At 33.2% G+C, this 14,538-nt stretch overlaps 1 protein-coding gene across 7 annotated transcripts in view; it reads right to left on the bottom strand.

Annotated features, from left to right (window-relative positions):
• HGL1 (heteroglycan glucosidase 1) overlaps positions 1-14,273 on the bottom strand; it is a 106,519-nt gene extending 92,246 nt beyond the window's left edge. For 2 of the 7 annotated variants that reach the window (XR_015817906.1, XM_088216203.1), the window contains exons 1-6: positions 14,056-14,273; positions 13,385-13,655; positions 13,172-13,240; positions 12,941-13,078; positions 12,746-12,863; positions 11,695-11,754 (exon numbers count right to left, since the gene is read on the bottom strand). Coding sequence is in view for 6 of the 7 variants with exons in the window: in XM_088216203.1 (XP_088072329.1) it covers positions 11,695-11,754; positions 12,746-12,863; positions 12,941-13,078; positions 13,172-13,240; positions 13,385-13,655; positions 14,056-14,228 (829 nt within the window). In the remaining variant the exon portion in view is untranslated. Of the gene's footprint in view, positions 1-11,694; positions 11,755-12,745; positions 12,864-12,940; positions 13,079-13,171; positions 13,241-13,384; positions 13,717-14,055 lie in introns of those variants that run through there. The other 5 variants (XM_088216201.1, XM_088216199.1, XM_088216202.1 and 2 more) reach the window with 4 other exon arrangements.
• Between the last annotated feature and the right edge of the window lie 265 nt (positions 14,274-14,538).

The raw sequence follows: 14,538 nt of genomic DNA, 5'->3' as shown, positions 1-14,538 counted from the left end.
TTTGAAAAATACTTGAAATTTTATTAATTTGAATTGATGTGATTACAACTTAAGCAATGAGGCCTTTATATAGCCACAAACTTTACTAATCCAAGTAGAAATCGGAAATTAAATCGTAGGAAAACTTTAAATACAATCATATCTAGGATTTTAAGTAAAAACTAATTTAAAGACTCACAAACATAAAAATATTAAATCTCTTCTCTCTAGTGTAGGATTTCTTCGAGAATTGTGCTTGTCTTGTCTTGATCGTATTGGGACTTTATTTTTAATGAATTTTTTATGTAGACTTTGTGTTGAAGATGAATAAAATTCCAACCATGTTTGAGTAGAAAAAAAACTCATTTTTCTTGTGGGAATCGGCCATGAAGGGGAATCCTTATCCCTTTGAATTTTCATATTTCAGACATGACTCTAACTCCTTTAAAATATTAATTTATGCAAACGAAACCAATTAGAACTCTTGCAAAATTGACTTTGAATTCCTTGAGGAAACTTAAAACACAAATCCTACTTGAAGTAGGACTTATAAAACCATTTCTACCATGAGATGGAGAAGAGTAATCCTGGTCAAAACTTGTAATAATAAGATTTTTCCTCTCTTATCTTGACAACGACTCTGAATTAATGAAACACTTTTGATTTTGTGGAAGAATGTATAATCAAGTGGCCAAAAACTTTAGAACTCTTATGATTAATGTGTCTTAGAAGAGATGAGCATCCAATTATGACTATCCCAAGAAAAGTAGGCGACTCCTTCATATGAAATACCCGAGAGTCCATGAGCGAAAGAACTATTTTGGCTAATTGATTGTAATCATCTTGGTCATGGGATCTTAGTGTAAGTTGCCCCCCCCCCCCATTGTGCTTGTCTTGTCTTGATCGTATTGGGACTTTATTTTTAATGAATTTTTTATGTAGACTTTGTGTTGAAGATGAATAAAATTCCAACCATGTTTGAGTAGAAAAAAAACTCATTTTTCTTGTGGGAATCGGCCATGAAGGGGAATCCTTATCCCTTTGAATTTTCATATTTCAGACATGACTCTAACTCCTTTAAAATATTAATTTATGCAAACGAAACCAATTAGAACTCTTGCAAAATTGACTTTGAATTCCTTGAGGAAACTTAAAACACAAATCCTACTTGAAGTAGGACTTATAAAACCATTTCTACCATGAGATGGAGAAGAGTAATCCTGGTCAAAACTTGTAATAATAAGATTTTTCCTCTCTTATCTTGACAACGACTCTGAATTAATGAAACACTTTTGATTTTGTGGAAGAATGTATAATCAAGTGGCCAAAAACTTTAGAACTCTTATGATTAATGTGTCTTAGAAGAGATGAGCATCCAATTATGACTATCCCAAGAAAAGTAGGCGACTCCTTCATATGAAATACCCGAGAGTCCATGAGCGAAAGAACTATTTTGGCTAATTGATTGTAATCATCTTGGTCATGGGATCTTAGTGTAAGTTGCCCCCCCCCCCCATTGTGCTTGTCTTGTCTTGATCGTATTGGGACTTTATTTTTAATGAATTTTTTATGTAGACTTTGTGTTGAAGATGAATAAAATTCCAACCATGTTTGAGTAGAAAAAAAACTCATTTTTCTTGTGGGAATCGGCCATGAAGGGGAATCCTTATCCCTTTGAATTTTCATATTTCAGACATGACTCTAACTCCTTTAAAATATTAATTTATGCAAACGAAACCAATTAGAACTCTTGCAAAATTGACTTTGAATTCCTTGAGGAAACTTAAAACACAAATCCTACTTGAAGTAGGACTTATAAAACCATTTCTACCATGAGATGGAGAAGAGTAATCCTGGTCAAAACTTGTAATAATAAGATTTTTCCTCTCTTATCTTGACAACGACTCTGAATTAATGAAACACTTTTGATTTTGTGGAAGAATGTATAATCAAGTAGCCAAAAACTTTAGAACTCTTATGATTAATGTGTCTTAGAAGAGATGAGCATCCAATTATGACTATCCCAAGAAAAGTAGGCGACTCCTTCATATGAAATACCCGAGAGTCCATGAGCGAAAGAACTATTTTGGCTAATTGATTGTAATCATCTTGGTCATGGGATCTTAGTGTAAGTTGCCCCCCCCCCCCCTTACAAGTTTCCTTACAAGTTTGACTCCCTTGGGGCCTCCTTTAATTTCAATTACCCTGTTAGGTTTGTCTTTGCATTTACTAAGATGGAGAGCAATGACGAGGAGGATTTTTTCGTCGGGTTAACTCATCAACTTGCTATGTCAGAGCTATTGGGCTTTTTCTATGTTGTTTTTTACTCAGGAAAAGAGTCGGATCACTGCAAATTTGCCTCAATCGACTCTGATGAGTCAAGAGCTGGTCGATGACGAGCAATGGAGCCCCAACGGAGTGTTACAGCAGTCGCCTCTGCCAATGATGCTGATTTTCGAAAAGACAAAGTTGGGATCTAATTTATGAGGTGTTTGGGAAAAAGTTGGAAGATTAGAGGCGAAAAATCCATTAAGCACGTATATCACATGCCTCTGAGCAAGAACTTAACTCCTTACCACCATAACCAAAGCTTCTCTCAAAATTTTGCTCACACCAATCAAGTAAGAATGTTAGGCTTGAGGTTAGGTTGTGGAGGTAAAATGGGTTTTAGAACCTATGATGCACTTTCTGTAAGGAACCAAAGCACACTAAAAAACAAATAACTGGAAATTAAATGAAAAACCTTCTACCTCAAGCAAATGAGTTGTGATACAAAAGTATACAGCAAAGAAACTAGGAACCTACTTAATAAATCAGCAGAAAGAATAAAATGTTCCACAGCATAGAGAGTTCAATCAAAAGGAGATTGAGAGGCTAAAGGATCTCCCTATAACTCCAGGAAAATCCACAAGTATAGGTATTAGCACATTCAAGTAAGTTCCCTCTTTCACATGGTTTAAATGTATCTGATAAATCACTTATAAATTCATGTATTATTGACTCAACCACAAATCATATGACACATTTCTCACATAACTTTACAACATATGCCCCTTGTCCTAGCAACCGAAACATAGCTATTGCAGATGGTTTACTAACCACTATAGAAGCAATTGGAAATATCAAGATTAATCCCTCATTTATTCTTAAAAACATACTTCATGTTCCAAAGCTATCCATTAATCTTGTGTCTATAAATGAACTCTCTCATTATACGAATTGCAATATAACATTATTTTCTTATCAATTTGTATTTCAGGACGAAGATTCAAGGATGATGATTAGATAGGCTTAAGAAAAAGAAGGATTGTACTTCTCAGAGGCACCTGAAAACCTAAGTAAAGTACATTTCCCCTTCTTTCTGAACACCCTAGTACTAATAAAGAATGAGTATAGCTCCATCACCTAAGACTTGAACACCTTTCATTCATGGTTCTTAAGGTTTCCCTCTTCCTCCAAAAGGCTAGATAGTAACAACGTACATTGTAATGTATATGAATTTGTTAAACATAGATGTGTAATTTTTGCTACCAATAGTATCAGAAGTTGTATTCCTTTTACTTTTAAGTCACAATGATATTTGGGGTTCATCGCGTCCCTTTCCAGGTGTACCTTTCAAATACCTCAAAATACGATACCCTGCTTCTAAATGTTCTTCACAAGGAGAATGCATAAACTGACTCATCACACTCACAGCGAAAGCAATATCAGGGCGAGTATGAAATAAGTAAATTAATTTCCCAACCAGCCTTTGGTATCTCCCTTTATTCACAGGAACACCTTCTCTAATATCCCCGAGCTTGTTACTCGCTTCTAATGGTATTTGTGCCGATTTGCATCCTCTCATTCCAGTCTTCTTTAGAAAGTCCAGAATATATTTTCGTTGTGACACCATTATTCCTCTCTTCGATCGAGCTACCTCCATTTCAAAAAAATATTCAAGTTGGCCCAAATCTTTAATTTCAAATTCTTTGGATAGGTTCCTCTTAAGTCTCATAATCTCGTTCAAGTCATTCCCAGTTAAAATTAAGTTATCCACATAAACTATTAAGATAGCAACTTTGCCTTTTATGGATTTTTGTGTGAAGAGGGTGTGATCTAATTGTTCTTGTGTGTAACCTTAACCTTTAATAAACCTTGTAAACATCTCAAACCAAGTTCTAAGTGATTGTTTGAGGCCACAAAGAGCCTTTTTCAGTTTACATACCTAGTTCCAAAGCTCTCTATGAACCCAGGTGGAGGTTCCATGTAAACTTTATCCTCCAAGTCTCCAGTTAGGAATGCATTTTTTACATCAAGTTGACTCAAACGCCAGTCAAGATTTGCAGCCATAGATAAAAGTACTCTCACCGTGTTTAACTTTACCACTAGAGAGAAAGTCTCCAAATAGTCTACTCCAAATGTTTGGGCAAAACCTTTTGCCACGAGACGAGCTTTGTACCTCTCCAAAGATCCATCCCATTTATGGCCAACAACTTTCTTTTTGTTTTTGGGAGATCTACCTTATTCCAAGTAGTATTCTTCTTAAGTTCATCTCCTCAAATATTGTTGCCTTCCATTCAGGAACATGTAGAGCATCCTGGACACGGTTAGAAATGACTACATTGGATATTTGTGAGATAAAGCCAAAATAAAAAAGAGAAACGTTTTTACAAGATACAAAGTTTGATAAAGGATATTTTGTGCAAGTCTTATTATCTTTCCTAAGAGCAATACGGATATCAAGTTGACTAGGAGAATAGGATTCTGGATTACCTTAAGAATTACTATGAGGGACAGCTGAGTTATCATGAATTTTATGATCTAATCCCAGGTTAGAAGGTTGACAGTGCTGAAAAATTGTGTCTCTTTTCATCTCGGATTGATGTTTCATTGAGTAGGCAAAACCTTTAAATGTTTTTGCATTTATCTCTATTGTTCTAGAATTCTGATTTTGGAATGGCAGTGTTTCTTGGTTATTATTGGACTCCATAATTTCACTATTTAACGCATCTATCTCCACATCATTTCCTTTGAAATTTTGTTGTTTACTATTTCCATCAGAGTTGTCTTTATGCACATTAAAATCTTAATCATGCAATTCGATTTCATATACAAAATCATATATTTAATTCTTTAAAGAAAACATCCTCCTTTCTAAATACATTCATTTTCACTGAAATTATTCCCCCTGAAGATGAGAAGTATTATAATAAGATTGTCTCTCAAAAAAAGTAACATCCATTGACACAAAACTTTTTCGAAATAGGATCAAAACATTTGTATCTTTTTTTATTTGTAGGATAGGCTACAAAAATATATTTGCATGTCTTTAAATCTAGTTTGGACTATTTTAGATTATGATTATAAACAAAAAATAACACTTCCAAATGTTTTTAAGGGAACATTCAATTGCAACCGAATGGTAGGGAAATATTTTGAGAAAACTTGAAGTGGAGTTTGAAAATCCAAGATTTTTGTAGGTACCCTATTGCTTAAATATGTAGCTATTAAAACATTTTCACCCCATTAAAAGTTAAGTACCTTATTTTGAAAATTTAGAGCTCTTACTACTTCAAGAAGGTTCCTATCTTTTCGTTAACCACCTTTGTTATTGGGGTGTATTGCTATAGAAACTTTGATGTATTACCCCTTTCTCAACAAAAAAATTTTCCAACATAGTGTTAAAAAACTTTTTCTCCGTTATTGTTTCTGAAAATCTTAATCTAAGTTCGAAATTGTGTTTGAACCATATTATAAAATCTTTTGAACACTTTATCAACATCATATTTTTCTTTTAACAAAAATATCCAAGTAACTCTAATGTGATTATCAATAAATGTGACAAAGTAGTGCTGTCTAATAGGAGTTAATACTCTAAAAGGACCTCAAATATCATTATGAATCATTGTGAAATGTAAAAACTTTTTATATGGTTGTGTATGAAAAAAAGTAATATAATGCTTTGCTAATTCATAAAATTCACATTGAAAATCAGAAATATTTTTATTCATGAACAATTTTGGTAACAATATTTTAAATATTGAAAATTTGATATCTAACCTATAATAGCATAACATAATCTTATTGTCACTAGACATAGAGATAGAATTGAAACATATCTTTTTGTCTTATGTTTCAAAAAACAATCTACTGTTGAGAACATAGAGACCACCATCCTGTCTAAAACCTTCAATCATCTTCCCCGAGGTTAAATCCTAACATTTACAATGAGAGAACCAAAAATTAATATGACAATTATGATCAAGGGTTAATTTACTAATTGACAGCAAGTTATATGACAATTTTGAAATATGAATAACATTTTTTAGAATTAAAGAAGAACAAATAGACATGTCCCTTTTCCAACAACCAAGGCAAAGGAATCATCTGCAATTTTTACCTTTTGGTTCCTTGCACATGGTGAGTATGAAGAGAAAAAATGCGAATAATCTATCACTGGCTCCCGAATCTAATATTCAAGAGCTGTTAAAATTTGAACAAATAAAAGTTGCAGGAAAAGGACTACCTGACTATACTAAAGAACAAAAAGAACTAGAATGAGATTGGAACATTTTGTAAAAATATTCTATTTGTTTATTTGTGAAAGCTAACGATTTAGGAGAAGATTCTTACTCCAAGTAAGAGCTATCAGCTTGGAGAGCATGACTGTCTTCCGCTGACATGATGTTATAATCTGGTTTCTTTTTTAAATTTGTTAATTTTCCTTACAATTTCTAGTAAGTTTCTCGAGTATGTCAAAGTCTCTTGCAATCATCACACCATGGCCGTTGTTTTCCCCAACGCCTTTCAACATTTGAATGTGTACTACGAGCTACAAGTGTTGATCCTTCACCAATTTTTCCAGACCCATTGCTGTTTTTCAGCATCACCTTTCGCGGAGCTTCCTCCTGTCGTACCTCTGCAAACACTTCCCTTATTGTTGGTAAGAGTTTCCTTCCAAGTATGTGACCTCTAATCTCATCTAATTCTTTATTTAAGCCAGCAAGGAAAACAAACACACGGCTTCTTTCAATTTTCTTCCTATATCAAGCACCATCATTAGGATTTTCCCCATATTCATCTTCAAACATATCTAATTCTTGTCATATCATCATCATATAACTATAATAAGTCTTCACCTCACGATCATCTTGTTGCATTTTTCTCATTCGAGTATTCAACTCATAAAATTTGGAATGATTATGTAAATCCGAATAAGTCTCGTGAACTGCATCCCACACCTCTTTTACTGTTGGCAGAAACATAAAAGGCTTTCCGATCCCTGGTTCCATGGAATTGATTAATCATACAGTCACTATTGAATTTTCAGAGTGTCATTGTCAGTATTTGGGATCACCTGAATCAGGTTTGGTAACCTCACTATTCAAATAACCTAATTTTCCTTTTCCATCAATCATTAGCCGCACAAATTGAGATCACTCAAGGTGGTTCTTTCCATTCAATTTGTGAATGGTAATCTAAAATAAATTTTCACTGAGGGAGATAGCTGAAGGTGTAGAGGAGATAACCATCGGAGACTAAGAAGCAATCCCTATCGAAATAGTATTACTTGTCTCTTCTGGAGGTGGTGTTCCAAAGCCAACCATGGCTGTTTTATAATTTATGATTGAACCCTAGAGCTCTGATATCATAAAAAAATTGATAGAGAAAGAAAAATAGTAGAAAATTATTTTTTTTATTTTCTAATAATGACAGATTATGTATATAGATAAAAAACAAACATAAAATCAAGTTAACAATAAATTCCATGAAATATATTCAAATCGCATAAAATCTAGAATTTATTTCAAACTTTGTAAGATTTATTCAAATCTCATGAAATATATGATTTATTTCAAAATGTTATATTCTAAAAACAAATCCTAACTTTACAAACTTATCTCTATAGACACTTCTAAACATTATTGTCCAAATAAAAACTCTAATCTTAGAATAAGCTTTCATTTTCCTAAAAAGAGGAAGAAAGAACAATGATGTTATTATCGCCGATATAAGTCAGATGATCAAAGAATACTTTTTTAGTCTATGATCCTAAAGAATCAAGGGACCAAGATGTAAAGTCATGGCTAGGACAGGGATAAAAGAAGTCCAAAGAGAGAACAAATACACCAAGTCGAAAACTTCATTCTCTCTTTTTTTTTTTTTTTTTTTGCTTTCTAACTACTACAAAAAATGTAAAACTGGAATTTAAAAAGTCAATAGATTGCACTTGAACATATATCTTCTCAGTTCCTTAAGAAAAAGAACATAGATCCGCTTAAACCCTTAACTCTTTATTCTATCAATTAACAGCTCAAGGTTCAGAAGCAGGGAACAGTATCAGAATGATACAGCCACTAGTCAATAAGGTAATAGGTATGTCCATTTTAGCAAATTTCAAAATAGAAAGAGAAGGGACTTAGAGGAGAAAAAAGAAAAGAGAAAGCTGGGAGAAAAGAGGGAAAAAGGAAAAATGAAAAGGGTAGAAGAAATGAGTACAAACCTAAATTTCAACAAAGAAATGGCTCAAATTCTATGCTTGTAATAAATGAGTTTGAGTTACATCAAATTATAAGGCAAAATGGTTAAAAAAATAATTATCTTGCCAACTAACAGGACCAATAACAAGTTGCCAATTTTAAACAAATGAAAACATAAGATTATGTCAAAGAGGGCTACATCAAAACATGAGTAATTATTGGAAAAGAAATATCTTTTTAATCTCAAAAAGCTTTATCCACAGCTTCCAAGCGACATTGCAGCAAAGGAAAAGGTGATGATAGGATTCATAAAACCTAAAACACATTACACAAACATAAGAGGAAAGAACATAGTTTGTCTGAGAACATGCAACAAATAATTAGTAATTATTCTGTATAGCTGTCTAAACAAAAACCTTGACCTAAGAGGTGGTTTGAACCTTAAAAAAATGAGAACTGAGAAGCTCAAGGGCACAATTAGTATTATCAAGAAACATGATAACGAAAGACATGCAAGTGTAAGCACCCGACGAACCAACAATCCAAATTCTACTATCAACTTAGGGAGAACATAGAACAAGGCTGAAGCATACGAATCTAGAAAATCATATATCCAGATTCTCAGTCATTGAGATGTTTAAAAAGTGTAAATTTCAAGAATATTGCTCGTCAAAATGACAAATGAAAAAGTCATCAATAGGAGCATGGGTGGTGTTAGGAAAGATTATAAAACGAGGAAAATGTGAGGCTAAAAGACGATCTCTTATTTAAACAGCTTCCAAAATAAAATCTAAAAGCGGCCCCTCACCTGTAGAGTGGTGAAAAAATAGAGAGATCATAAAACTAGGAGATATTCTTCCAAGAACTTTTGTAGCAAATGGTATTCCTAGCAATAGAATCACAACCATTCTTTTGCACACCATGGATATGCTTAATCACCTCGTGCCAAAGAGAACAAGTTTCCTATGGAAAACGAGGAAGCTACTTAGCCAATAAAGGCCTTTTTTGAAACCAAATTCCCAATTTAAATTTTTGCTAGCAACTAACATCCTGTTTGATAATAATATTCTCAAGCTCATCCCTTAAACATGACAGTATAAAATATTGACCTTCTAAAATTATGTTGTTAAAACCATCTTACCTAGAGTAACAATTTTCTCAAGAAATTTCTTCTTTCAAATACTGACATCACGAGAGACCTATTTCCACACCCTTGAGTTTATTTTTCAAGAATTGAAGTTTCTTCATAAATCAAACCCCCCCAACCATTAACCTCTATCTCAACCCACCACTCATTGACTTCATTAAGGAAGTTAAGATGTCGTAATGCATATTCTCAAATTAAAGGGTGTAGAACTCAAATCCAAGTGTTGGGATTCAAGAAGAATGGAAAGTGGCCTGAAATAAGACTATAAAATAATAGAAAAAATAGGTAAAATGTTTCTTTTCATTTATTCCAATAGGTTAGGGATCTATATATAATAACAATATAAATTACCCTATTAATTTGTCACATGTAATTACGCTAATATGTATCTAGAATATAAATTAATGATTACATGGGAATATTCTGTTTATATTCTGTAATTTTGTAACACTCCTCTCAAGTTGAAGTATAATATTAATCATGTCAAGCTTGTTACGAAAATATTCAGTTCGAGTTCCATTTAAAGACTTTGTGAACAAATCACCTACTTGTTCCACTGTCTTCACATAACCAATAGAGATCAAGTTTCCTTGAATCTTATCACAGATGAACTCACAATCAATCTCAACATGTTTGCTTCTTTCATAGTAAATCGGATTAGAGATAATATGAAAGAAAATCCGATTATCACACTCGAGTTTTGTAGGTAATATGAGATTCAAACTAACTTCAGTTAAGAAGTGTTGTATACATAAAATTTTACATGTATATTGGGTCATAACTCTATATTCGGACTCTGCACTAGATTGGAACACAACGGTTTGCTTCTTACTTCTCTATGATACCAAATCCCTATCAACAAAAACACAATAGTTTGTAATGGACCATCAATCAATTTTAAATTCAACCCAATCAGCATCTGCAAAGTATTCAATGTAAGTGTGCTCATGATTGCTAAACAATATGCCAAGTCCTAGAGCACCTTTTAAATAGCATAAAATTTATTCCAAAACCTTCCCATGTTTGACTGTAAGTGCAGACATAAACTACCTAATAATACTGACAAGATATACAATAGGTAAATGAGTCACTGTGATGTAATTCAATCTCCTAATTAATCGTCTATACTTTTTTGGATCATTAAGGAGGTCACCATCATCTTTTGTAAGATATACATTTAGTACCATTGGTGTGTTACATGGCTTAACTCTCAACTTTTCGATTTCTGCAAGTAGATCAAATACATATTTCCTCTTATACAAGAAAATCTCTTTCTTGCTTCTTACTAATCCTGCTCCCAAGAAATATTTTAGCTGCTCCAAGTTTTTAGTGTAAAACTTGGAATATAAAAATGACTTAGAAGATGATATTTTTATACAATTATCTCCTATAATAACAATATTATCAACATAAATAACAAAAAATATAAAATCAGTTGTTGATTATTTATAGAAGACCGAGTGATCACACTTACCCTTCTTTAACCTAAATTCCAAAGTTACTTCACTAAATTTGTCAAACCATGCACGAGGATTCTGTTCCAACCATACAAAAATTTCTTCACATGACAAACTTTTCCATACTCCCTCTGAGCAACAAACCCATATGATTGCTCGATATACACTTTTTCTAGGAGATCACCGTGAAAGAATGCATTCTTAATATCCAATTGATGTAACAGTTAATTTTGATATGCCGTAATAGAGATGAATAAACGAATAAATATAATTTTGGTCACCGGAGAGAAAGTATCAGAATAATCTACCCTATAAGTCTGAGCATAGGCTTTTGCTACAAGTCTCACTTTAGGTATTACCACATAATCATCTGAGTTTACTTTGACTAAAAATTCTCATTTGCACCCCACAACCCTTTTGCCTTTGGGTAAATCCACCAAATCCTAAATATGAATTTTAGCGAGAGTATTTATCTCCTCGAGTATTGCATTATATCAACCAAAGTGATTTAAAGCCTCCTTAATTATCTTGGGTATGAAAATTGAATCTACAGAAACAACTAAAGAGGTAGACAAAGGAAATAAATGATCATATAAAATAAAATTAGTAATGGAATAAGTAAATTTAAGAATGGTGCATTAATGTTTACCTTTACGAATACTAATGGGAAGATTAAGGTCATGTTGAGCAGAATTAAATGACGAGAGAGCTGGTACAAGATATGTATTATTAGTATGTTGTCTCCTAAAATAAATACGAACAATTGATAGCGGTACTTAGGTCGGCAGCACACTAACACCATCATCAATTTGCTCAACTAGAATTGAAGGCACATCATCTAGAAAAACATTATTATCTATTTACTTAGTAGAGACACTTAGTTTGAACCTATAGATGAGTCATTCATCGTTCTCCTCTTAACTTGTAGAATTGACCAATGAGGAGAAAAATGGTGTACTCTCTGAAAAAAGCATATTATTTGATACTAAATATTCATTGATAGACCATGTAAATTGAGCATTAGAAAAAAGATCATCTTTAGATAAAAGCGTAAGCTCTCCTGGTAGAAGTCATTCTAGTACGCAGCCCCCACTCCCTTTCCAACTTCTTCACAATGCAATCTACAAGCATTTAAATCGCCCCGAATAAACCAGATAGGATTGCACAGCCCAGACACATAGGAAATTTTCTCCAGATAAAAAAAAAAAAAAAAAAGGAACTCTAGAGAATTGGGACCATACATACAAGTAAACCACCAAGTCCCCTCACCTCTAATGTTAAGGTAAAATCAATGTTGAAGATTGATTTTTCAAATTGGTTGTAAACATTTCTTCAAAATATTTATGACTATTAATTAAGTAATAGACTCAACAATGTTGATTTTAACTTTATTAAGTTTCTATAATTTCAATTTAATTTTCATAATATAATTTTTACTACAAATTTATTAATTAACAAAAGGGTAAAATATTAGTTAGCTATTAACCTGTTTATGAAAGAACAATAGATTAACCCTCATATGTCAATGGTATAAACTCTGATGGTGTCACCTGTTAGGAAGAAAGTGGCCCAGGACCTAGAATAATTTCCGGGTCTTCTCTTAATTGATCCTATATATAATCATTACCCCGTGCTGTCCAGATATTGAAGAAATGTGTAAGAATTTTCAAAGAAAAAGCTGATATGGTTCCACAAATTACCTATTGCATGACATAAAGATATCAGAACAGCAGCGGGCGAGGCAAATGGGCCAAATGTAACAACAGGATATGAAGCTGGAGCAATGAACTGAATTTGAGATTCTTTCCTCAGATCAATCTAGACAATAAGAGGAATGATTAATTCTAAATCCAAAGGGTGGATCAGAAATGTCACACGTTCAAATGCCAGCACACCTCACAGCGTTTTGTTGTGTCAGCAAGAACCCCCAACGCCTTTCCATTTGGAAGAACAGCCAGTACCCATGGATGTGACTGATATAACGATGTAGTTCCAGGACCATAACCCCAAGCATCTGTGTTCCATGTGAAGACCTGCAGATGTTTTTACCCCATGAAATTGCTTAATGTTTAGGATGGTGGTGTTAAACACTTATTTAAGGCGTATGAAATAAACGGCTCACTCACTCTTTTTCCCGTCCGCTCTAATGGACCACTAACTTCTCCAGTTCCGTAAAAGCTGGTACCACTAGGAAGCTACACAGAAGCAAATTTCTTTATGAGAAAAGGTTATAGACACACCTCGAACAACATCAGAAAAGGTTACAAGCAGAGTAGAGCTATATATATATATATATATATAGATATATAACAAATTCAAGTGCCAATGCAGGAAAAAACCTCAAGCTTGACAATCTGCTGGCCAGAACGACTTTCATAAGTAGGAGTATATGAAGGAAGTTGGGGACTGCTGATTGGTGTGTCCCTGTCCTTACTTCTCATAAACGAAAGACTTGGATATGCTGCTTCCCTATCATTTTCAGAGCAATCAAATCGAAAAACCCCGTCCTCCAAGATGGGCTCAAAAATCATTTTCCTTGGGTTGACTTCTGCAATCAACGTCTTCCCTTTACTTTCAGCCATTATAGATGTCAAATGTTTCCACTTTTTTCTGCGTACCACGAAATTATTTTACCAGGAATCACTCCTCAACTATGTTCTTATTCAGCTTTCTGTACATTCACCAAACAACAAAATGGAAAAAAAAAAATGTGCGCAGCTTGGAATCAATTCAAATCCATTGTATAGACTGAAAAATAAAATCTAAATTTAAATATATGCATAAGAAGTGCAAAATTTGTCCCTTAAATTCTCAAAATCACTATATTCAGATACTATGTGAGGTAAAAAGGGGGAATCACAAGTGATCCAAATCAAGCAATATCCAAATACATAATAATCTTCCTAAAATTACACCAAGGCCAAAACAAGGAGGATTCCTGCGTAGTAGTTCAACTCGAAAAGCAAAACAGAGTCCTAAAATCATGTAACGATTTAAATGGAGAACCTACAAATCGAAATGGACGGAGCCAACTCGAGAAAACGAAGTTGCCGGGAACGAAAATGAATTGGAAGGATTAATTAAGAGCTTATGAACTCGATGAAGACGACGTTTTCGCTGCAAGCACTTGGTACCCAACGCTCTGGTACTCCATGGCAAGACTCCAGTCTGTGATTCTTCCATGAACTGAAGGAATCTCTTTTATTAGTGGAAGTGGGTACTGGTGGCGTAAGACTATGTTTCGTTAAAATTGCACGAATTTTGAATATTTAATAATTAATTAATCATTGTGTCACATATTATAATTTATATTTTTATATTCTTTTATTATAATTTATAATTTATTTCAAATATTTAACTTTTATTTTATTTTATAACAAAAAAAATAAAATAATTAGATTAGATAGCTAAAAATCATTATCTTAAATTATTTTTTAAATATAGAAATATATTATAATTATTTTATTTTTTAAGAGAGTTAAAAATTAAATTG

The sequence above is a fragment of the Carica papaya genome, chromosome 3 (genome assembly GCF_054855325.1).
Source record: "Carica papaya isolate Zhongbai chromosome 3, ASM5485532v1, whole genome shotgun sequence".
NCBI classification, from domain to species: domain Eukaryota; kingdom Viridiplantae; phylum Streptophyta; class Magnoliopsida; order Brassicales; family Caricaceae; genus Carica; species Carica papaya.
Note: the sequence above shows the minus strand (reverse complement) of the source record. Positions and strands in the feature narration are given on the sequence as shown.